Source organism: Haemorhous mexicanus, chromosome Z (genome assembly GCF_027477595.1).
Source record: "Haemorhous mexicanus isolate bHaeMex1 chromosome Z, bHaeMex1.pri, whole genome shotgun sequence".
In the NCBI taxonomy this organism is placed as follows: Eukaryota; Metazoa; Chordata; class Aves; order Passeriformes; family Fringillidae; genus Haemorhous; species Haemorhous mexicanus.
In genome coordinates, this window is record NC_082381.1 from 41,698,368 (window position 1) to 41,722,918 (window position 24,551).

General features: G+C 49.2%; 1 protein-coding gene across 3 annotated transcripts in view; it reads right to left on the reverse strand.

Moving 5' to 3' along the window:
* Positions 1 to 23,848, reverse strand: part of TMOD1 (tropomodulin 1) — a 27,100-nt gene extending 3,252 nt beyond the window's left edge. The window contains exons 1-9 of one of the 3 annotated variants that reach the window (XM_059873367.1): positions 23,831 to 23,848; positions 13,078 to 13,241; positions 11,091 to 11,247; positions 7,665 to 7,784; positions 4,716 to 4,805; positions 4,135 to 4,265; positions 2,459 to 2,566; positions 846 to 989; positions 256 to 400 (exon numbers count right to left, since the gene is read on the reverse strand). In XM_059873367.1, the coding sequence (XP_059729350.1) occupies positions 256 to 400; positions 846 to 989; positions 2,459 to 2,566; positions 4,135 to 4,265; positions 4,716 to 4,805; positions 7,665 to 7,784; positions 11,091 to 11,247; positions 13,078 to 13,197 (1,015 nt within the window). In that variant the 5' untranslated portion in view covers positions 13,198 to 13,241; positions 23,831 to 23,848. Of the gene's footprint in view, positions 1 to 255; positions 401 to 845; positions 990 to 2,458; positions 2,567 to 4,134; positions 4,266 to 4,715; positions 4,806 to 7,664; positions 7,785 to 11,090; positions 11,248 to 13,077; positions 13,242 to 20,034; positions 20,054 to 23,578; positions 23,713 to 23,830 lie in introns of those variants that run through there. The other 2 variants (XM_059873365.1, XM_059873366.1) reach the window with 2 other exon arrangements.
* Between the last annotated feature and the right edge of the window lie 703 nt (positions 23,849 to 24,551).

Sequence of the window (24,551 nt, forward strand, 5' to 3'; positions counted from 1 at the left end):
CACATCAGCAGCTCTTGCTCTTTCCCAACAATACCCACTGTTACTGCAGAAAACACTGCCTGGCTGACAGCAGCTGCAGTAAGAAACCAGCTGGTGAAGGCTGCCTTCCTCCTTGAGGGGCAAAGCGTCATCAGACCCTTTATGAGGCATTCTAATTCACACTTGTCTTTAACATGAGCAGTTCTGCCCTAATCCCACCAGGAATTGCTCACAGGACCCTCCCATACTCCCCAGCTTTCGGCCAGCCTGACTCACCCAGGTCGTTGTTACTCATCATGGCATTGGAGGCGCGAAGCCGGGGACCTTGCTGAGTGAAATGGTACCCGAACTTCAGTAGGGAGGTGTTCTTTTCCAATATATTTGCGATTTCCATTTCTACTTTGTTGCCCAAGGGCTGACTCTTTTGAAAACAGAAAACAGAAAAGCAAGCTGTTCAGGCTAGAGGGTGATTCAGAGCAAGCACTTAGAGGGAAGGGGTGGGGATTGTAGATCTTTCTCTGGACCTGTGTCCATTTCTGACTTGATCTGGTAAAACAAACTGTTGGCCTGTTCCTGTACACATGCTACAACTGAGAGGCTCCAACTCCTCCAGCAGACATTCCCACAAGTCCTTTGCCCAATGACTTTATTTCTTGGACAGATTAGCAGCTGCTGGACATCTGCAGAAACCAGGATTTTGGTCTCTCAGTCAGCTGTCTCTGAGTTGCCCATAGCTCAGCTGCTTCAAGCTCTGGGTCTCTCAGGGAGCTGTGCTTGCCCCAGCCTCTGTATCACTCTGGCACACTCTGCTCCCCACACGCAGGCCACGCTCACCTGGCCAGAGCTGTCACCCACACTCACTTTACCTGGTTGTCAATGCGCAGCTCCACAAGCGACGTGTTGCCCTCGAGCGCTTCGACGATAGCCAGGATCCCAGACCCAGAAATGAAGTTTGACTCCACATTCAGGCTCTTCAGTGTGCTATTGACCTTCAACATTTCTGCCAGAGCCTGTGGACAGAGGTGGGCAGGAGGAGCTGGCAGTCAGACAGGCAGGGGCAGAGCACCATGGGGCAGCAGGGCTTCAGCCCCCCTCTCCTCCAGAGTACTCCTGGAGCATGCTGCACGGTTTCACTGCCACCAGGTGGAAGTGCTCTCTGTGGAGTGAAGGGGGCTCCCTGCTGCTGCAGGGGGATTCTTGAACATGAGCCTGCTGGAGGTCACAGCAAAAACCTCACATGGACAAGCACTTGGGGCTACCTCAAAAGGTGATAGTCCACACCTGCAGCTGCCCTACAGCTTCATCTGTCCCTCCTCTAAAGCCACCATGGTATGACAAGGATGCTGACCAGCACTGGCCCTGCCTGCACTGCACATGGTTGAGATACTTCCCATTAAAACATGAAGAGAGAGGAGCATTTCTCTTGAACAAAGGATCTCCACATCCAAGGTGTCCTCCCAAATGGCATCACAGCCATATTAATAATTTTTACCTCCTTAGTGGGTAAGACCAGAAGTGGCTGCAATGCTCATAACACCCCAGACCTGATCAGATCATGTCACTTCAAATAAACTGCAAGGGAGGATTCATGTACATGAAACAGAAGGACCAGAAGGCCCACATGGCAGGGCTAACCTGCAGCCACAGCACTTAGCCCCACAGCTCCCCCAGCCCAGCACAGCACCCCTCAAGCTCTGACACAGTACCTGTACTGCCTGCACAGGCAGTCTCCCCAGTCCAGAGTGCCTGAAGTAATTTAAGGGCAGTATTGCCCTCCAGAAAGTTTTTTTTTTCTATCAGGAAACATGTGTGTGCATGTGTGTGTGGAGGTAGGCAGGGTGACTAACAGCAAGAACTGACTGTAATGGTGCTGGAGAAGAATGCAAAGATGCAGCCTGGAAGGCAGCACGAAGGCCAGGCAAAATGACTGGCTCCTCCCTGTGCCACCACTGATATTTAAGATCACTCACAGCAGCCAGAAAGACCCATTATCACCTACAGAGGCCACACATTGGGAGATGCAGAGTCCTGCTTCTGCACACATCTGCACAAAGAACATATGAGAGACAACTGGAACAGACATGTGTGAGGGGAGCAGCAGATGTGCACACCTTTGTACCAACAGAAACAAATCTCCAGAGACAGAGACAAACTGCTTTTAGAAGATGCCACTAGGACATCAGTTGTTGTCTCATGCTCCTTTTCCAGGAGATCCTAGAGGACAAATATGGGACTGCATGGATGAAAGGACTGCACCCTGAAACCTCCACAGATGAAAAATGAAGTGAAGGAACCAAAGCCTGTCTGTGGCTGGCTTCCACTAGTGCTCCTGAAACTGAAGCACCAGCAAACAGCCAGAGGAGCAGAATGTGCCAAACACAACACAAGGTCCAGAAGCAGTCAGTCAATAAGGCTGGAAATACCTTGCCTGGGAACAGCTCCTGTCAAAACATTGGGACAATGAGCTCACAGTACTTACAAAAGCAACGGGATCGTTGCTCCGGGTCCCAACTATGCTGAACTTCTTCACATAGGCGTTGTTTTTCAGTGCTTCTGCAAAAGCTTTTAGAGTTGGTATGGGAATATTCTGTGACAAGAAATGCAGAAATCATGTGTTAGGCCATCATCTGTACGCAATGAATATGCAATACATGCAAAAGATACTTTTAACTTCTCATCAAGGTCAAATCACCAAATGCACTGAAGTAATTCAGGAAGGGGTTGAAAAATGTTTTCACAAGTTCTCTTGCTATAACCATCATGTTCTAAGGAGCATGGCAATGTCTTCATCCTATTTTGTGCTCTGCTGAAAGCTCACTGCCTTGATTTGAAGCCAATCTCTGCTCTTTAGTTGCCCAGAAACTCAGCTACCTAGGAACATGGGCATTGTGGGGATGCTTGTAACCAGGATCCGTGAGCCTACAAAGCAGTGCTCCTGTGCTCTCTGATACAAATGGCAGCACTGAGAAACATTCATGTCCTGTTCGGAAAACTCGCACCAGCGGGAACTGATCCAGAAAGGCCTGAAATTATCTCCTCGTAACACAAATCACAGACACCCCTGACTGCTTTATACATCTTACAGGCCAACATTTCTCAGCCCAGAAAAAAAATCCATGCTGCTTTTTCTGAGTTCCTTCAAAAATCAGTATTTTTCACTTCTAAAGAACTTTGGATGCCCTTTTCAGATGTTCAAATTTTCACCTAAAATTGTAAGTGGCATCCTCACCTTGGACTTCTTGCCACACCATTTGGATCCCACCATGTGGAGTCATCTATACTCAAAGTCATCTGCAGAGCCATGGCACAGCACCCAGCAGCATAGAATCTCCACTGTCACTCCCCAGTTCTCCAGACCCCATCTCAAAGTCATGAGTTCCACACACGAAAATAGTGCCTGCCTGCCCAGTCCTCAGCCTTGTGTTCTCAAGGGACGGGGTCACTAGCCTGAATCAAATACATTAAAGTAAAAATACTTCTGTTGTAGAAAGGTGTGGGTAGCACAGAAAAACTATCTTTGTTGTGCACATGCAGTTAACCTTGTTCTCGCTGTTTAGCTATGTCATCATTTAACAGACCCCCTAAATAGAAATTGTATGTTTTAGTCTATGTATGTGTCCCAAAGGCACATACATAGACTAAAAAATACACTATGTCCTGACTTGCTTTCTACAAGAAGTAAAAGAGTCCACAGAAGGGATGGCTGGGTGGTGGAGTCATCTGCAAGAAGGGTGACTTCTTCATATTTTTATGGCAAATATATGGATTATGAAACCTTTTTCCTCCCACCATCTTATAACATACATCAACATTCCCTCCACCAAATTTACCTGTCTAAGTCATTAAAGTAACCTAAAATGGCTTTAACCAGAGAGAGAGTTTTTAGTTTCTCCAGACCATGTTCAACACAGCTCAACGCAGCTCCATTTTTCCAGGCACTTAGAGGAATCCTTCTGCTACCAACCCCAGGACTGTGTCCCACAGCAGGTAACAATCCATTCTGCTGCCCACAATGGAGATGGGAAGTACTGGTGTTTCTTGTCTGGCTATCTTCAGTGTGATGGTACTGCTCTGTGCAGCAAAACAGACTCAGGGTCTGCCTTCTGTGCATCAGAGTCTTGTTACTAAGAGAGGAGGGTAGAAAGGAGCAAATACCATAATGTTGTTAAGGTTGACTTCCTCAAGGTCAGGATCATTGCTTTGTATTCGTTTCAGAGTTTCCTCCACATCTGTTGAGTTTGGCTCCTCATCAGGAACTGGTTTGTACTGTGTGGGCTTAATCACACCTGCAAGTGAAAAGCAAGATGTGAAAATGAAAGCAGCCTGAGTAGCACTATGTTTTCTTTGAGTGTTTTCCTCCCCTTTCCAGAAGTGGAGAGATGGAAGCATGACCTGACAAGCAGCCATGAGATGAGAAGCCACTCCACAGGGGCCCCACAGCACAGGACAGCCAGTGCCTGCTGCTGAGTGCTGCTAAGGACCAAATCTGAGTGACAGGAGACGCACCGCCTGTGCGGGGCTCTCCCTCGGGCTGCGCTGGCTCCCGGAGGGCACCAGGGAAGTGGCTGACACCACACTGGCTGGCACGGGGCAAGGATGCACCAGAGATGGCCCCAGCAATCACAGGCTGCTCTGACATGCACAGCTCTAGCCTTCAGCCTAAAAATAATCATCACTTCGCCTCCGCTAGCAGCTTCAAAGCCGAATGCTGCGGCTTGCTAACATAAATCACTCACTGTTGAGGCCTTCTTTGTTCACGATGGTGCTGCTCCCCAGGGCCTCGTAGTACTGCTGGTTACTCATCAAGGTGTGCATGCCAAGGATGGCTACAGAAACAGGAGAACATGACTTACTGTGGGCTCCAGGGCCAGGAAAAGACAGCACACTGCCTTTCTCTGTGCAAGCATAGAAAAACATACAAAGGGAGGACAAAGCCCCTCAGCTGACATAAATATACAACCGTGCTCCAATGTGCTCTCTTGTTTATTCCAGTGTAGCCTGAGCCATAGGAGAAGAGGAACATCATCTTGTGGACAACAAACATTCAAAGCTTCCCAGTAACCTACCCGATTCAGCATCACATGAAAATAATGAGGAGAAGACAGTAAAAAACTCAAAAAAATGTCATTGTTAGGCTGTAGTACAAGTGGCCCAGTCCAGCAGGAGTCTGAACATCCTCATCACCCTTCCTCACTGGGCACACACCACACAATTCCACAGCCCAGTTTTGGAGAAGAGCTGTGCCCCACATGGGGCCAAACCAAGCCCAAGGCAGCAAGGAGGTGACTGTCACCTGAAGCACAGCAATGCCCATTGTGTTTTCACTCAGCAGCAGGCTGGAGTGCTGCACTTGGTACGTTTGGAAGGTGACATTGTGAGAAGCTAAAGCTCTGCTGTCCTAGTCAAAATGTTGAGAGTGGTGCTATGAACACCACTCAAATGCTGTAAGAGCCCAAAAGCCAAACTCAGCCAATTTGTGTCTCTCAGACTCAAGACTGCAAAGCCAAATTGAACCATGCAAATTCAGCCATGTCTGGGGGCTCTGGTGAACTTCATGGCATCTGCAAATGACCAATAAGAAATCAGTGGCTTAGGAACTTTTGGGTAAAGAGTTTGTTTCTAAAAGCAACCCTGCTACACACAGAAAGATCAAGTTTGAAAGTAAACTGATTTTTGAATCAATGAGGTTTTTTTTTTAGTAGCTATATGACTTTTTAAAGAAAAATGCAGATGCATGAATATTTGTTGAAACAGACACATCTGAACAAGTCTTGATCTCTGGATAGACACAGTTGTGAAAACAATAAATTTCTCCCTAAAATCCAAGCATTGAACTACAAAGGCACTTTTTAGACTTGGTTAGCACCAGTCTGTCACCATGTTCTGTTGCTTAGGCCAAGAAGGGCTGGAATTTACAGGAGAAAGGTATCCTTGAAGCCTAGCACAAGAACAGGTTATGGTGGTAGCTCATTGTGACTCAATGTCTGGGTTGCACAGGCTAGACAGCCAGAGGCAAAGTGTATCAGTATCCCCATGGCCCCCAGAACATTCCCAACTGGATCTCACAGAGCCAAGCAGTCTCCATCTGAAAGTCTGAGTGAGGTTGGGCACTTCAAGTGTGATTGTTTGTATTTTAGCTCACCCTTTTCTCTGTCATTTTCTTGCAGATGGAATTTTCAGGGGTGCAACACAGGTTGGAAAAGGAATTTGGAGGTTCAGCATTTTGGTAAGTCAGATTGTCCCCTGATTGCAGCTTATTTGGACAATGAAATCTCTCCAGCAGCAGGAGTGTGAGTATCTGGACTGCAGAGAGAGGTAAGCATCTGCTGTCATGACCACGCATTTTGGGGGCTCACGTTTATGTTGGTGGTCAAGAGGGACCCACTCTTTCTAAGTCTGGTGCTTATGATGCATTCTCCAAAGGAACTCAGGCAGAATGAAGGCACTCCATTTCTGTCTCCCTCACCTGACCAAAGGCATGGGAGCCCTTCCAGGGCTACTGGGAGCCACCCTCCTGGCCTTGCCAAGGAAGGGATCCAGCACACCACAGCTCACAATGATCCCTGCTAAGCAGGCAGGAGCAAAATGAGCTCCTGCTAAATGAATCCTGCTAAGCAGGCAGGAGCAAGGCTGTCACTGTCAATACTGAGATTCCAGCACAGTTTGTATCACATCACTACTCCTGCTCACACTTGAGTGTATTCTCCCAGCAACTGTAGAACAAGCTGCCCTGAAGAGCTTTTCCATGGGACAATAATTGCTGCACAGATCTGTAGCTTAAAAAGGCAGATTTTATAGGATAGAGCTTTACAGGACTCAAGGATCAACAGCAAAAAAAGTAAAATCCAGAGATGCAATGCTTGGCCAGGGCACCTATGTTTGGGAGCCTTAATGCAGAAACACACTTCTAAGCCAAGAGATGGTATTATTATGTAGAAGATGTCTAGTTATAGTTTTTCTACAGACTTTGCAAGTCTTACAGACTTACAGTGAGAAGGATACTGCTAGGGAGTATGGAAACCTGAAGGAGACAAAACTGGAAGAAGAAGCCAGTATCACTGAAATACTGACTGCTGGACCAGCAGAGCCCATGTGATCTTCATAAGGCATCGTGGGGTGTCCATGTGCTCCTTTGGCCAAGGCATGCCCTATCCCAAGCACAGAGCTAAGTCCACACTATGGCCTTCAGCAACATACCAGAATTGTCATCTGACTGTGTGACCATACAAATCACAACAAATCCACCACTTAAAATGTGTTGAAAAAGCTCCTTAACAACCACCAGGCCCGAGTGTCCACTGAAAGACTTCTATAACCTGGCAGATCCTTTAACAGGTTGCACAAGAAATCCACTTGGTCTGCTTGACTGTCTCCTAAGATTTGGTTTGAAGCGAGTTTTGCTCTTGAATGTGCAGGCTGGAATTAGCAACAGACAGTGGCAGAGACAAAGGAAGAGATCCAACCACACACTGCTCCATTCATAAACACTTCTTCTCCCTCCTCAGCTTTGGTCTACACTCTTGACTGAACACATAGGCTTAGAGTAATTATTTTAACAAATAAATAAATTCTGACAGCATTTAGAGAAACAGCAAGAAGTGCAATAGCTCATTTCTTACAAAAGAACAAAATAACCCCTAGGAGCTGAACAACGTTCACCCCTGATTACTGTGAAATTATTTTACCAGCAATGTCACAGAGTTCTGCATCAGAGGCATTAGCAAGGGCTTCCTCCAGTTCTGGCTCCAGAGTCACACTTTCCAAAACAGGATCCATCGGCTTCTGCTTGGGAATCCAAGCTTTTCCTATAAATGCAAAATGAGGTCACTCCCAGTATAAGCTACAGCACCCAGTTCACAGCTACCCTTGCAGCTGCATTTCCATGCTGTGAGATTTGAAAAGTAGAAAGGACAGAGGGGGCACAAGAGAACAACCAGAAGAGAAACTGAATCCCTTTCCATCAGCTTGGTCTGAGTCCTGCTGCGATGCGAAGGGGGAGGCACCTGCCCGACGTGGGCAGCTGCAGAGCACAGCCCTTCCAGCAGCACAGCATCCACTGGAACAGGATCATGGCTGCTCATGGCCCAGCACTCGGAAAGGCGTGCACAGCCTGACCCTGCAGGTCCTCACTTCTTCGAAGGCTGCACAAAAGGGGTGAAGGTTTGCCAGCACTCAAGAGAGGCCCTGTACCCAGCACCGTGCAGGATGGGTCCTGCCACCGAGACACCTCCTGCTGCTGTGCACGTTGGCAAGGCAGACGGCACATTACTCAAAAGAGGGTGGAAAGGAGGTGGTGGAAAGCTCTGGGAGCAAGTAGAGACAGCCCTTCAATGAACACATGGGTGCAAGGAGGAGCAGGCTTAGGATAGCTGGTCTAGCTCAACCCCATTGCAAAGACATACCAGATGGAGACTCCTGTGCTTTATCTCTCTGGACAGCAAGAGGCCTCTAAACAGATCTATTCCCTGCAATTCTAAGGTGTAAATCCACAGGTCCAGCTGGTAATGCCAACATGTCATCTTAGCTGCTTGCTCATGGCCTTTTCCTAAGGGGAGTGCCACCATGGATGAGAGGCTGGAGCTTTGAATGCAGTGGGCTCCCTGCCAGTCCCTCATCCCATTGCTGGTGGCATCCTCTGGGCAAGCCACAAGGCCTTCTCTGCCGGGGCTGGCTGCATCCCAGGGGGCAGGGGGCAGCAGACAGGGCTGATGGCCCTGCACAGCTGCTCCCAGCTCCTTACTGCTCGTGCTGCAATGGGCAGCAGATCCTTCCCAGAGACAGAATGGGTCGGGTCTGGAATTTCACAACACAGCATCCACCTGTGACAGCCCCCCCAAAAAAAAAAAGAGAGAGGCTTGTGATATTTTACGACTCCACAGCAGGGAGCAGTCTGCTGGGTAAATCCAGCATTGCTGGGACGGGGGTAGGAGGGCTCTGGGAATATCTTGGAGCAGTCCCCTCCCCTAAAATAGTGCTGGATCACTGCAGAGATAGCGACTGCAAAAGGCCTGGTCTAGCATGCCAGCCAGGACTATTTTTGTCACCTCTCTGAAACCAGAGTCAGTGGCACCAAAAGGGAGAAACAATCCTGCTGCTCAGGGATATGCAGAGAGGGGCTAAATTTAGCCTCAAGGAAGAAGCAACTGCACCTCAGGGTCCCCAGGGACAAAATGGAGGCTGCCATGAACAGCCTTTTGCTCCTATCCTCCGCCTGCACGCTGCCGCTCCGACAGAGAGAGCAGGAATCTGCCTCCTGAGACACAGCTGCTCTTGCAAAAATAGGCAGAGCATCATGTGCCTGCACAGCCAGGCACCTTCTGGGAACTCAGCAGGAAAATGTCTGCCCTGGCTTGGTGTGGAGATCTGAAACCCCCGTCCCACCAGCTGCATGGCTGGGCAAACTGAATGCACCTCCTGGTGGGCGCAGCACCAGCAGAGAACAAGAGAAACAGGGCAAACTTAAGTCTGCTGTCGTGCAGTAACTACTTCTGACACCTCAGTGACACCAGAATTTCTGGGGTTTTGTTCTAGTTTAATTTTTATTACCTACTTTGAGTCAATTTCTAAGTTCTAGAAAGTTTTGTATCTCAGTGGTGCTTTGTCACAAGATGGATTTAAATTAAACGGTGCATGCAGGATGAAGACAATGCATGACATTTTATGTCACAGTATGTCTGCACACCCCCACTCCCACCCTGCCCAGCTGCACAGCCAGGGACAGAACCTCCCATGGCCAACTAGTAAATCACCCTCCAAATTGCAAACGTGGTGATTTATTTACAGCTTCATCACAGTTGTGAATATGTAATTTACCATCTCTGGCTCACAGTCAATATAAGTAGTCTTCTCTCAACAGCATGTTGCAAATGAAAATATGTTTCATGCTTTTGAGATCACAACAGACTGAAATATGATGCTGCAGACTCAAAATGCTTGAAATACCTCTGTCTCCCGCAGAACACTGCTTCTACCTTCTGGGCTAGCCAGATGGATAAGCAACACTGGACTGGGGCACATCTGAAAGGTATCAAGCTACTCAATTTACTCATTTACTTCTCTCAAGGATTACTTTCTAAAAAAAATATCACCTCAGGTTTGATTAAATGAGCAGATTTTACACAAGCTCTTTTTAAGAGAGCCATGTTGGCCAGCAAGGAGGCACCTTTCAGAAAGCCCCTCAGCTAGGAAACATGTTCATATGCCCATATTTTCATGCACTTTTTTTTTCACACTGGACAACCATTAGCATGAGTAGCACACAACCAGATTCTCTGCTGCAAGGGGATCACAGGACAGAGGGAGACACAGCAGCTGAGGGAAGTTACTGAGAAGCTCCTGGAATGCAGAAGCAAGGACTGCGCAGACCATGTCCCATGTCAGATGATATTTGGAGTTCTAACGGGAACAGGAAAGTCACTTGGACAATGGGTCATATATGAGGAGAACAGCAAAAGATGCCAGAAGGAGAGGAAAAGAAAAGAGGCAGAGAAAAACCCTGCTCACAGGCTTCAGGGCCATGCAGAGCAGGAGTGCAGCAGCTCCTACACGGTATGGTGCAGGAAGACACAAACCAGCAACCTGCAGGAGACTGGGAAATAAGGCTGGAGTTGTCAAGAGATTATGAAAGCCAGATGGGAACTGCTGGGCCTCATCACAGCTGCAGAGAGCTGTGGAGTTTCTCTACGTCGAGGAGCTCGGAGAGTCAAAATGGAGAGTGAAAGGCAACATTGAAACATGGAGCTTACCATGAGGAGCTCCCAGGAAACCAGGGCAAGGAGGAACAGGAGAGGACAGAAGATGATTTCTTTCCCAGGACCTGATACAGATGCAGTGGCATGGGGATGGGAGAAGGCTGCACCGTGGTACAACTTCTGTCCAGCATTTAACCACATTCCAGGTGGTGCCCGAAGCAGCCGGCACAGGGACCTCTTGGGCCCTCCCCAGTTTATCAGCCAGCCTGGGCTGGGGCTAGGCAGCAGAGAGAGCAGATCCACCACCCCAGTAGTGCCAAAACGAAGTTTTGTCAACACAGGTCAGACATAACCCTTCTGCTGTGCACCCACTCTGCCTGCATTGTGACACACCCAGCGTGGTGCAAAGGGTGACCATACCTCTCTTTTCGCCCGTGAAAGGAACCAAGTCTTCTCTGTCTTTAACGTCCTTCGCCTGCTTTTCTAGGTGGGCCATGAGTTCCTCCCTTTTGAAAGGGCCAGTTGGTGGCTTTTGCGTCTGGTCCCGCTGCCTGAGCCCTGCTGGCAGCAGTGCATTCTAGACATGGAGGTGAGAAACACGGGTTATCTCTGCAGGCCACAATCCCCATCCATCAAACATTCTCCCCTCCACACTCCCCTCATTGCACCAATCTTCTTCCACAGTGCTGGACAATTTGATTCTCCTTGTGTCAAAGGTTATCTTCATCCAGCCCCAATGATTCCCACATCATCCAAGATACAGGATGCTCCTTCCCCCCTTCAGTTTCAAATGCTGCCCAGTAGATGTTTCTCTGCAACATCAGCTCCAGCCCTTTCTTTCTGGAAGCTGTCAGCCACCTTCTCCCCACCATATGAGTCTGTCCTAGTGCCCACAATGCTCCATGTGTCCCAACAAGAATCAGTTCAGGTAAATCTCATGATCTTTCACAGAGCAGATCAGAGAGCTCTGGTGGTCTCTTCTGCCTTTCAGGATCCATCACAAAACTGCAGAGAGGAGATCACTTGGTTGCAGAGCAAAACCCCTGTGAACCCCAGCTTTTTTTCAAGCTGCCTCCTTACTATTCAGTCACGTAAGCCTCCACGGGAAGTTGGTTCGTGCTTGACACATATGGCACGTAAACACCTGCTTATTTTTAAATATAGAACAGCCTTAATGCAGTAAGTAAGACTATTCCCAGATTTGACACTAAGCATGTTCTTTAAAGCTTTACTGGATAGAAGTCAACATTTACTTTTTAAGACATCCAAGGTGATGCTGAACAACACACTTTGATTTTTCCATGCCTGCCTGATAAAAGTAGTTCATTACAATTTATGTCTGTATCAGTGAAAAGCCTGGGAAGGAAAATCACTAATAGGAAGCAGATAAAACCAGGCAACCCTGGAGGGAAAGAGAAGTGTATGAATTGCACAAGCAGGGAGGCATAGGAGACAGCTTGCTTCCACGGACTTCATGCTGTGCAAAGCAACAATGCAATCTTCAAGCAGACTACACCTGCACTGTCCATAATTATTTTACCTTTCTTCATCTTCCCCAGAATGCTGCCTGACTCTGTATCTTCTGAGGTAGCTGTAACTAGCCCATCAGCCCGTACACTTAATCCCAGGAGCCAGTTTTCCAGCTCTCAAATATTTTCCTGCATTACAATTAAAAATACTGATGATGCAACCTACAGCACCCATCGTTTACTCCAGAAACACTAACTGCATGTTGCAGGAACAATTTCTCACTTGGCAGTGCCCAAGCTCCTCGAGTAACATTGCCGTAAACCAGAGGCCAGCCAGTTGGCTCTGCACATTCCCTGCATCAGGACAGTGCTGGCTCCAAAAACCTTTCACCAGCTTGGCTCCAGCACCCCCCATGTTTGCGTATGTGCAGCTCCTGCTGATGCTAGGAGGTTGCTAAAAATAAACTGTCCCACTTTGCAAAACTCTGGGATTTGGATTTCTGCCTAAATGGAGGAAAATACAGGCCATTTGAAGTTTGTTACAAAAAACCTCAATCCCAAAACACCAAAAAAAAATCCCTGAAAAACCTCAAACCCAGCAACCCACAAAGCATTCCCTCCAAGGTGGCCTGCTCAGAAACAGAGATGTGTTTTCCACAGGATTACTGCACTGCACCAGCATTGGCTCATATTGCTGCTGCAAGTCACAGATGCTCATCACATTGGGAAAAGGGCAGGAAAACAGAAACAAAGATACGCAAGTAGACACTGCTTCCAGTGGCAAAAATTTCTTCTGTGTATCTGCAGCAGTCTCTTCCACTCTTGCTCCAGGTACAGGCTCTGCAAAGGATCCCACTGAAATACAGATTACTAACACAGCCCACTCCCCCACAATTACTAAGACTCACGACCTAACGTCTCAATTAAAAATTACTTACATCAGGATCCAGCTCTTCCAGTTCATTCTCTAACTTCCTGAGCTCCTCCTCTGTCAGAGCTCCAAGGATCTGATCTTCATCTAGGTCTCGGTATTTTTCTAGCTCCTTTCTGTAAGACATCTTAGAGGAGTCTCGTGGATCTCACTTTTATGCTGTAACAGAACCTGATATGAAAACAAGAAGCGTTAACACTGAAGACACGAAGCACGATGCTGCAGCCTGCCTGGCTGGGGAGCACTGAACACTCCAGAGTTGGAGATTTGTGCTTAAAACATAGCTGATTTCAAAAGATTGCTCAGGCCCCCCTTTCATATCCCACACAAAATCACCCACAGACGTGAGAGCAGCGCAGCTCCGGGAGCACATTGCCCCACCACGGATTTATGGATAGGACTGAGGAAGTTCTTGGTACAGGACCCTGGCTAGGGATGTCCTTCTGCAAGCAGTGCTAGATGTTATTGAAGCATCCTAGGCACTTATTTCTTTGAAGGACAATAAACCATAAGTCATGAAGCATGCAGCTCTCATGTCCTTACAAGCCCCCAGTAACACCGCCCTGCACATGGCACTCCAGATAACATTGTTACCGGATGGGAAAACAGATTTGTAGCACCACTGAGTACCTCTGAGCCCTGAAAACCTCCACGAGGCTACAGTGCGTGGCACTTCTTCCCCTATTTTAAAGCCACAAGGAGATCAGGAAGTATTATCCACTCAGGTTCAGGAGGCTGCCAGTTAAATGTGCTATTTAGTGACCCACCTTTCCTTGGACAACACATGTTTGCACTGCTGCCAGCTAAGCAGCTGACCTGTGTGCTACTGCACGTTCTACAGCAATCCTTCAAGAAGTGAAATGGTCTATCTGGATAATCCCTGCCGACCCCAAGGTTTGGCCCATGTCTCCTAATATAATGTGCCATACACAATCATATGCATGTGACTGGATCTCTGCAAGCAAGAAGGCTGCAGAGAAAAAGGTCAATGTGTTTAAAATATGCAGGTGGGTTAAAAGTACACTCACACAAAAGCATATCCAGCTCCACTCTTTTGCTGACAGTCTCCTTCTGCTCCACGGCACTGCCTGTACATTTGTATTTTTTTGGCTCTGTTTCTGCAGAGAATACCGAGTCCTAGATAATTTAAAGTGACTTTTCTTAAAGTGTTGCTATTCTTTTGAGCGACATGTACATTAAAAATAATAGCAAGGCTTGTGTATTTTTTAGGGAGCCAAACATCTTTTGAGTTTCTATAAATGGTCTCTTTTCGGCTCCTGTGGAACATCAGAGCCCTACCCTGAATCACATCTTTCCAGCTTTGCTTGTCCCCTCAGGACAGATTATGCTCTTATGATCACTCTTCATTAGTGGAGAAGTTTCTTTATACAAGTTACAACACAGCTGCTGTTCCAGATAGGAAAATTATCTTTAGCTTGGTCACAAAAGGGCACAATAATGCACACATGCTTGCTCAACAGCAAGCCCTTAAATTTAGAAGCTGTCATCTTGTCAGATGTTTGGTTCCCCACTAGTGTGATGGCAATTCCTGCATCACTCACATTCCTGCCACTCGCCACTTAGGAGGTGAAGCGCGAGGAGATGGTGCCTTCTTGATGGGAGAAACAGCCCCCGAAGCCCAGTGAAAATCAGCTTTTCACTGGGCTGGTTTGCTCCAAGGAGCAGCCATCAACCTGTGGGCACGGCAGCCCAGGGCAGGCAAGAGGGTGGAGAGGAAGCAGGGGCGATGTGGCTCAGTGGGTCTGGCTGAGTGAGGTGGTGGAAGGAACCCCTCACTCCTGTGCTTCACCAGCACCCCGCAGCACGCAGTGCAGGGCTCCTGAGCTGCCAGCCTGCCAGCCACCAGCCAGCCTACGAGCCACGTCCAGCAGCTCAGCCCCTGCAAGCCTGCCCTCCCTGCAGGCACAGAGAAGGGCAGAGCCTTTCCTGCAGTTATCCACGAACACTGAGGCGGGAGATACTAAAAAAGCAGCCTGGACTTGGATCTGGATATGTGCTGTGCTACTGCAGCCTCAGATTGCAGTCCACGAGCCACCACTAGCCTGGATTTCATGTGCCATATGTAGTTTTGACCATTCTGCCGTGGAAGGAGCTGGAGCTATATAGGAGCAAGCAGAAAGGCAGAGAATTACCCACCCCAGGCTGCTAAATTCCCTATAATGGCTTAAAATACCCCCACCTGCCACACACAGACCAATATCTGTCTTGGCTACATGAGGACAACTATTCCCAGAGGCAGCCACAGACCCTTCCCAGGAATGCAGGCAAGACTGCAAGCGGGGGCCTGTCTGGGGCCAGAGTGCAGCCCCGCAGGGTGACCTTGTTGCCTCCCTGCAGAAGGACAGAGATGTCAGCACTGAGAGGCAGGACAGACACGGGATGTCAGTGCACACAGGCAACGCTTCTGGAAAACGCCTCAGGTTTCAAAGCATCTTGCAGAGATATGAAGCCGAGGCTGCATATAGCAAAGGCCCTGAGGGTTGAAGACAGGTGCAGAGCCTGCTGAAACACAGCTGAAATCCCCGTGGAGAGAATTTAATTTGCTACGTACCCCAAAGAGAAGTGTCGGGGGGCACAGTGCCCTCCCAGACCTGCTGGCGCAGCCGGACGGTGCTGGCGCCTCGCACATTTCCCACAGAGAGCACACTGAGAGGACTGCTCGCAGGAGCACCAGCCTTGCCCGCGGCAGCAGGACATTCTGTACTGATCCCCTGCCTGCAGAACCAGCCGTTCAGCACCATGTCCTCCAGCACAGCCTCCAGGACCAGCATGTTCGCTGGCGCTCCCTTATCTCCACATCCCAGGCCTCTTCTACCCTATCTGGCTAATGAGTGCTGGGAGAAAAAGCAAACCAGCCCATCTGCTGTAAATGGAAGAGAGCTTTCAACTGCCAGTGATAAGAAAGCAGGTAAATTCTGCCTAAGTGTAACTGGTTTTGTTTGCACAGAGTGCTGAAACACCCACCAGCACAAAACAGTTCTCCCTGACTTGTGCCAGAGTAAAAGCACGGTTTAACACAGGTCCCACCTTCACCTGAGCTCAAACTAAACAACAAGATCCTTCAGCACAACTCGAGTTCTCACTCTTTCTCATTAACCCCATCACTCTTCATTCAATCAACTAAGGAAGCGTCACAAAAGAATGTAAGTGCAAGATACAGATACTGCACAGAACTGACACTGTTGCAACTTTAAGTCCTCAAAAAATTGAAACTCGTATAGATTACAAAGACAGCATGATAATAGGTCTCTTTGTTCAAAGTACTTGTCAGTCACACAGGAAGACAGCCCAAGCACTTGCACTTAGTAAGTCTGCACACAGGCTGGAATGCACAATGATCATCAAAACTGTTAAGGGAGAAAAATTAAATTGGCTGGGAGATAATAAAAGGTCATCTACAGAAAAGGCTGTTCTCACTATGAGTATGGGAAAACAAAACCAAACCAAACAAAACAACATTGCTGATCATGGGGGGGATAGAACAGTTTCTTTCTGAAGGGTTCAAAAGTGCTGAGCAAACAAATGGATGCTGAAAATATGTGAAAATGAAAAGCATCCTGTACGACACTGGAAATAATCCTTTCACAGTGCTTTGCACTGGTACAGCCCCCTGCAGCACCATGACCTTTTTGGGGTGCCGAAACCTAAGAGCAGCACTGACGTCTGCACAGGGAAGCAGTGGAAATCCATCTGGGAAAGCGGCCCACATGGTCCCATCCCACTGTTTCACCACCAGCCGAGGGCAGGCATGGATATCCTCATGTCACTTGGCTGTGCTCTTCAGGTGAGAGAGCAGGGAGGGTAGGAGCAGGGCAGCAATGGGGTTAGGCTACAGCAGGCTGCTTGGGAAGGCTGTGGAGCAGCACCCATACTGCCGAGCCGAAGGGTCTGCTGCATTATCCCCTGTGATCCGACAGCCCCAGGAGAAAGAACAAATGAGGAAAGGAAGAGCTGGGTAAAGTGACAGGAACAGCAGCAAGACAGATTTCAACAAAATACAAAAATGACACAGTGGAAGCCACAGGTGCTGTGTCAGGCCTGCCGTGTGACACATCTGGCGCACGTCGTGTGACACATCTGGCGCACACTGGGCCAGACAGCCCCTCCCCTCTCTGCACAACCACCAGCATGCCAACACCAGGACAGCACAGAAAGCACTTCCCCTCATCAAAACACAGGGAGAAAGAGCAACTAAGCTCAGCAAAGGTGCAGGGCTTTCCAGGGATAAATTCTGCTGTCAGTCCAAGCCAGCCCTGGCTGCGGGGGTCTGCGCATGCAGCACCATGCCCAAGGCTCGGCACGTGGGAGGGTTTGGGGCATCCCTGGCCACCGACACACCAAACAACCACCAGAGGCAGAGGACAGGAATTCTGTATACTGTGCCACACAACGAGAGGCACGCCTAAAAGAAATTAACATCCTTGCCCCAGACAGCCCATGAATCTACCACAAAACTTTTTCTGTGCTCTGATATGTGAAAGCAGACCATGGGGCTTGGGTTTTGGGATAAGGAGGTAGCCAAGCATGACCAGCATAGCCATTGATGATTCTTGAAAAAACTGCCAAGTTTGAAGACAGAAGTCTTTTCAGGATGAAAGCTGTATTTAAGGAGCAGTGAAGGCAGGAATTCATATCATGAGGGATGGCTTGAAAACTGTTCCTGTTTGACTCACACACAGGGTTTTGATTTATGAGATTTTTTTTTTTTTACAGCTTAAGTATAAATCTGAGTCAAAGTTCCGAGTTATTATTTTGCAGTATAAAAATAACAAACCAATATCAACCATTCCCTCTATAGTTGCTACAGTATTTTTTTTTCCTTTATTTGCAGCATAACTTAAAAGATAAAGGCCAGTGTCTGGTGGTTTTTTTTTTTGGGGTTTTTTTTTTTTTTTTTTTTTAATGAAGGAGCTATACATACCTCAAGTGACCATTTCCTATAAATTCAAGAAAAACTTGGTACTTTCTGTGCATACACTTAAATCTCAGTGAGTCATCCAGGTGCAGATCCAAGATGCATTCTGTGCAGATGAGAGGAACAAATCACCTCCAGCTTTTTTCTAAATAAAAACTGTCTTCTTATGTCGTCAGTCCTCTGACAAACCTTAAAGCCTGTAGTGAACCTTAACAAAATCTCACACAGGACTCAGACCCTTATTTTTTGGGAAGCTGCACACGTGTGCAAAGGGTCTGTCAGCCTAGAGATCTCCTCTGGCTGACAGTCAGGAAATGAAGGAGAGCTGGGGCACTTGTACTGTGGTCTAAGGCAAGGTGGGGGTTACCAGAAGCACTCGGAGAAGGGGTAGCTGCTACACATGTAGTGCTGGAGCAGGCATGGTGGGGTTGCAGAGATGAAGGACATCAATCCACCAAAAAGTGAGTCTCTGCTATTCTCCCCTCCTGGGACAATTTCCAAACCCTGAGCTTGCATCCCAACATAATTGGGTGCTGATGACTCCATGGTCAACTCTGCTTTTTGAGGCACTGGACAACCAGGCATAACCAGCCCCTGCAGTTTCAAGAACTGACCAACAACTTACGGCCAGATCCAGCAGCAACAAAGGTAAGGATGAACACCAGCTCCTACTGAGACCACATCTGAAAATGTGAATCTATGTGAATTGTACAAAACCCAGTAGGAAATCAGAGCAGAGTGGAGGAGGAGTTGGATCTATCCCCAGTGTCATCACACAGCCACACAGCAGAAGTCTTCACTTCTGGTGCTTGTGACCAGATTTACCCTGCCCACGAGAGCAGTCAGGGCAGCTGTGCTGGTACAGGTGTGTCTCCTTCCAGCACACAGGTACCAACATCACACCTTGGCCCCACAGTCCCTTCTCTCACAGACACAACCAGAGCCCAGTAGTGGCTTTGCAAGTGACTACATGCCCTGCAGTGGAGGTACAGACCTTCAAAAGTTTACTCCACTTCAAATGTACATTGTTCTTCTTAAAATGAAAGAAAGATTAATGCCTAAGACCAGTCCTTTAATGTAATAGTCTCCTGCACATTTCTGTACACCCCTTCTCAAGCAGATCTCATCTTCTGGTCAGAGAGGAAAACACCATTTTAACAAGCCATAAACACACACCCAGGCTGCCCCATCAAGTACTGTTGGCCTGCCTGGGCTCTGCATCACAACCTTGATGAAACTCTAGATGATGAAAACTCTAGTTAAAGCTACAAAAGACTTTCAATAGACTCTGCTCTGGGCTTGGAGTCCAAGCTGCATTAGAAAGTGTCTAGCCAGGAGATCCACATGGGAGACCCAAAGGGGACCCTCTGCTTAGCACCACTGAGCATGCAGCTGGATGCTGCATGCAATTTGATGTCCTCTAGTAGAAGACAGGTATTTCCAAGCTAAACAAGCAAAAGGAATTGGACTTATTCAGCCTGGAGAGAGGAAGCCTGCAGAGGAGTCCAACTGCAGTCAGTCACATTCTGCCTAAAGGTAAATTATTTTTAAAGAAGAAAAAACACAAATCCGTGTCCTGGATGAGGAGAGTAGACAGAGAAAAGACAGGGGGTGCTCCAGATGGTGAGAAGCTCTGCCATGTCAGATGTAGAAAGCAGAGCACACACTCTCATTACTTCAGGCAAGTCAGCCATCAACAAGAAAGACTGAGGGACTCTCAGCCCCTCTGCAAGAGGCTCATTCTTAAGGAAATCCAACAGCCAATCTGCTGTCCCTTCAGGATACTGAAACTTCTCCAAGGAAGACTTAGGTTTCCTCCCAACAAGCAGCTGTTAATCTAAGACATCTTGAAATTCATATTTGAAAGGAAACATCTGGAAGAAGGCATTTTGGGTCTATCAAAGCACACGACTTCTGACTCATGAAGTGACATACCAACCATGCAGAACATGTAACACTATCTGCAGCTACCGTCACCCCCCAAACCCCTGCAGCAGTGAAGTTCAACAGGCCATAGGCAAGACTTACTGATGATGTAGCTTCACTCCCATGGATATCCTCATGTTAGAGCTGACATTCCCATCCTTGACAGCTCCACAGCAAGCACCTTGTTGTCTGAGGTCATGCACACACTAGGGAAGGCTCCTTGCGCTCAAGCTAAGTAACCTGTCCCTTTATCCACTACTGCTGAGGAAAGTCTCACACTACTTGCACTCTCCTCAGTCTTCTCAGCTCACCCAACTCCTAACCCAATACCCAGAAACTGCCTGTATCTCCTGGCTCTCCTCTTGTAGCCCTGCAGCCTGCAAGCCACACAGCTCAATACTGGTGCTCACCAAGTGGTCTTCCTTATCAGCAAATAGCCTGGATGTTTGGTAACCAGGCCAAGATCTAACAAAGCCCAAGCACAAAGCATCCCAGCTGTATCTCCCCCACTTCACATATTTTTAAGACACACACTTGTAAACAGAGTTATGTGTTCTCCTATTTGGGGTGAGGTTGTCTCATGCACCTGGCATGCACTGAGTTGCTTAATTACTAATCCCTGTGAAAAGCATGTGGGCACACTTGAGTCATTAGTGACACTCTGCGCTCAGTTCCTGCTCTGTAACTCGAACCCTTCCACTTGGAAGCTTCACAGCCAGCACAGTCTCCTCCAGAAAGTGATCCTGGTTTTCTTGCCTGAGTTTCTCTTAGTCCTCAGGTGGACACCCCGTTTCTGTGGCACACTCTAGTTTTGCAGGGAAACCTGATGGGTGCATTATGAACATAGGAGCAGAAAGGCTCCTGTCTTGCACTGAGTAGTGCCTCAGATCCTCAGACAGGCAATGGCCATGTCCTGTAAAAGAGCCCTGCCAGAGTGCCAGAGCCAAAGCACAGTGTGCTGTTAGTAACACATGAATGCCTGCACATCCCAATCCCACCCTACTGCTAGTGTGGCTGAAGCACAGGGAATGGCAGTGCACTGCCCCACCAAGCTGCAGCTAATCAGCTCCAGACAGGCTGATGTTCCAGCAGCAGTGAGTCCGCAGTGTACAGTGTGCACCAAATCTGAGCGAGGCACTTAGCAGAGGCAAGACCCTCACACCATCATGCAAGGCCTGCAGAAGCAAAGGAACCAGATCCAGCTGGGAGAGCTACCAAGCTGCATGGGTGAGAGCTCTCATCACTGCAACCTTGCTTCCAAGCTTCTTCCCAGGCTGCTGCCAGCCAGAGTGTCCTGGGATGTACAGACTTTGGTCTGACCCAGGATAACCTCTGTTATGTGTTTATCTCATTCACCATGAACAAGTAGGAAAAATTCCCTCCCAGGAGGGTGATGCAGCTCTAAGGCAGGGCCTCAGGAAGGGGGGCTCTTGGTCTTTGGGGATTTGCAGACACAGGCCATATGAAGCCAGAACCTCCCTATCTGAGGAGAGATCTGCTGTGAGCTGGGGATGGGCTGGAGAGCCACAGAGCTTCCCGTGGTGCTGCCTCCACGTGCCCAAGAACATGGGGGCATTTAGCACCACGGAGTCATGGAACACAACTTTCTGTCCTGTTTCTTCCAAGAGCCTGGTAATTTTATCAAGTGAAGATATTTGTCTACAGGTCTCTGCCTGAACAGAGGAGTGAAAACAGTCTTCCTAGCTCATGACGTGCAAATGACTGTCAGCTATAGAGGAAAAAAATCAGAAGGCAGACACAGTTTCCTTCCCCCTAGCTGTGCCTTCACAAAAACTTGACACACCTGAAAAACAGTGAAGAAGCACACAGAAGAGTACAACAATTCACCTGCAAACGCTAAATTTAGTAGCACATTGCTCTGGGGAATAGGAACAACACATCTGGCAACAAAGGATGGTGCTTCTTACAAAAAGTAATTCAGGATCTTTTGTAAAGATAAATCAAATGGTCCTTTGGGTGAATGAAAGTAAAACTTGGGCAAAGAAAATCAGTAATGAGACAGACCAGACGGTTTCCATATCTGTTTGGCTTTCCCAAATACAGTAAGGGGTTGGGGGGGAAAGCAACATACTTCCAATAATATGCAAAACCACAGTATCTGGAGAAAAGGCAGCAGACCATCAGAGCTGAGAAGTGTGTGAAGAACAAGATGAGTCAGGCTGGAAAACAATGCTGTGCTGAAGGAGGGGTGGGGGAAGAGCCCTGACAGGGGGAAAACAGAGACTTTGAAATGAGAAGCAGTGAGCCTGTGCTGCAGTGTGCTTGTTGGAATACCCAGCCATGTGTACATTAGGGCAACAGGTACAGAGGCTGTCAAGAGACAGCACTGCAAGAGGCATTTGGCTTTGGGCACTGCAGTGCAAGCAAGGTGGTGCTTGGCTTCCATGTTGTAGTCCAGCTCCTCCTTTCAAGAAGGCAAAAGAGCTCAGTACTATAGCCTGAAGTAGGGGCTCCGTGCCCAAAGAGCTTGTCTAGTATTTGCTCTATCAGATAGCCTGAGTAAGATGCAACCCCTCAGCACAGATTTTGACGAGAAACGAGGAAGTCACTCTTCACTGCTGCATGATCCGGCAGGTCACACATAAGAAAGGGATTAAAAAAAAAATCAAAACACTTAAAACCAAGTTCAGTCAGATGGCTGAACACCCTTGTGGCTCAAGGCCCAACACCCAAGGAAAGATGTAGAGCAAGGAGAAAGGACCTCTACATAAGGGAAGAGCAGCCGGCTCTGAAGGGAGGCAGAGTGCTATGGATTCCACCCAACAGACCACCCATGACTATATAAAAATCAGAGGGCAACAGACGAGCACAGAGTAAGGGCAGAAACTGTGTCTATCCGGATGAAGAAAGGTTATCTTTAGGATAGGAAGGGCTTTTCAAGGCAATGACTATTTCAAGCTGGAGAAAGTAGGGGCAAGGCAAATACAACAAACTACCTCAAGAACCTTCCCCCCCTCCTAATTTCCACTTTTCCCTTACAAAAGCAGCACAGCTTTCTAGCGATTCATTATCTGGAAAACCATCTCCTAGAAGAGCTCCCTGGATTACAAAGGCAAGCAAAAACAGTAAAGAAGAACTCTCGGTGCCCTTTGCAACCCGGCTCAGCGCCGTGCAGTGCCCTCTCCTCCCACCGTGCCAGCACCCCCGATCCCCGCCGGGATTTGCCGCGGACACGCGTGAGCGCCGCCGGCTGCCGTCCATCCCAGCACCACCGCCGCGGGCCTCCGCCTGCCGGCCGAGGGGCACGGCCGCTCCGAGCCCCGGGATCCCGCCTGCCGGCCGAGGGGCACGGCCGCTCCGAGCCCCGGGATCCCGCCTGCCGGCCGAGGGGCACGGCCGCTCCGAGCCCGGAGATCCCCGCCTGCCGCAGCGCCCGCCGCCGGCTCCGCGCATCCCGGAGCAGCGCTCCCAGCTCCGGGCACGGCTCCCGGCAGGCAGGCAAGTGTGCTGGCAGGCAGGTAGAGACGCAGGCAGGCACGGCGACCCAGCACCCAAGCAGTCCCCTTTCCTGCGCGCTGCCCGGACCGCAGCGGCTCCCGCTATTTCTGTGGAGCCGGGGACGCCCGGTGCCGGCCAGATATTGTGCCCCGACACAGGAGGGCCCGCCGCCCCTTCGCTCGCTTACCGCACCCGTGCGCCACGCCGAGCCGAGCCGAGCCGAGCCGAGCCGAGCCGAGCCGAGCCGAGCCGAGCCGAGCCCGGGCGGCTCGTCCTGGCCGCGCCGGCTCCGCCGCTGCCGGGGGCGGGGGTCCGGTCCGACCGCGGCCCCGGCCCGGCCGTCACTCAGCGGGGGCCGGCCCCGCCGCCCCTCCCGGCCGAGAACAGCTGCTCCCGGCTCGCCCCCCCCACCCCGGACCCCGGTTTGGTCGGTCCTTACCCTCCGCCCGCACTCAGGATGGCAAGCGCCCTCCGTCCATCCCCGGGACAGCTGTGGGGCGCTGTGGAGGGCGGCATCAAGAGCAGCATTTGTTTCTGGAGGGTTTTTCCTGCTTTTTAACGAGTCAGACGCTGGAGCTTGTCTTTTGTCCCGTGGCAACGTCCTTTATTCAGAGTGCCAAGCCAGATGCTTCGGCAAACTGCCTTTTTGGGAAGCCCCATAACATACACACGCATCCTCTTGGGGATCCAGGACACTGTAAAGCCCCCTGAGACTGCGGCTGGAAAAACTCCTTCCCGGGAGGACTGGTGCAGCACTGGGACGGGGGGAGGCAGGGAGGCCTCAAGGCTCAGCCAGACCAAGTCATGGCCACCCAGGCTGGATGGCCCCACTACCAGCACTGCTGGGGACCTGTAGCTGCAGTCATGGGCACTTTATAAAAACCACTTCCCCACAAATGCCATCTGTATCAATGCACCTACTAATCCTGTGCCTTACTTTACTGCCTGGTCCATACATCCAGTGACAGCCACTAGAAATTCTCCAAGTCTGCAGACAGCCCAGGAGAGCTGCCTTCCAGTCTTGTAGTATCAAGTTTTAACATTGCTGCCAAACCTCCTTTCCCCTGTGTCACCTTTGAGTCACTTCAAAGCCCCATGTCCTTCAATGATTTTTTACCAAATCTCCCACAAAGTGTCAGCCCCAAGCTCCTTCTTAGCTC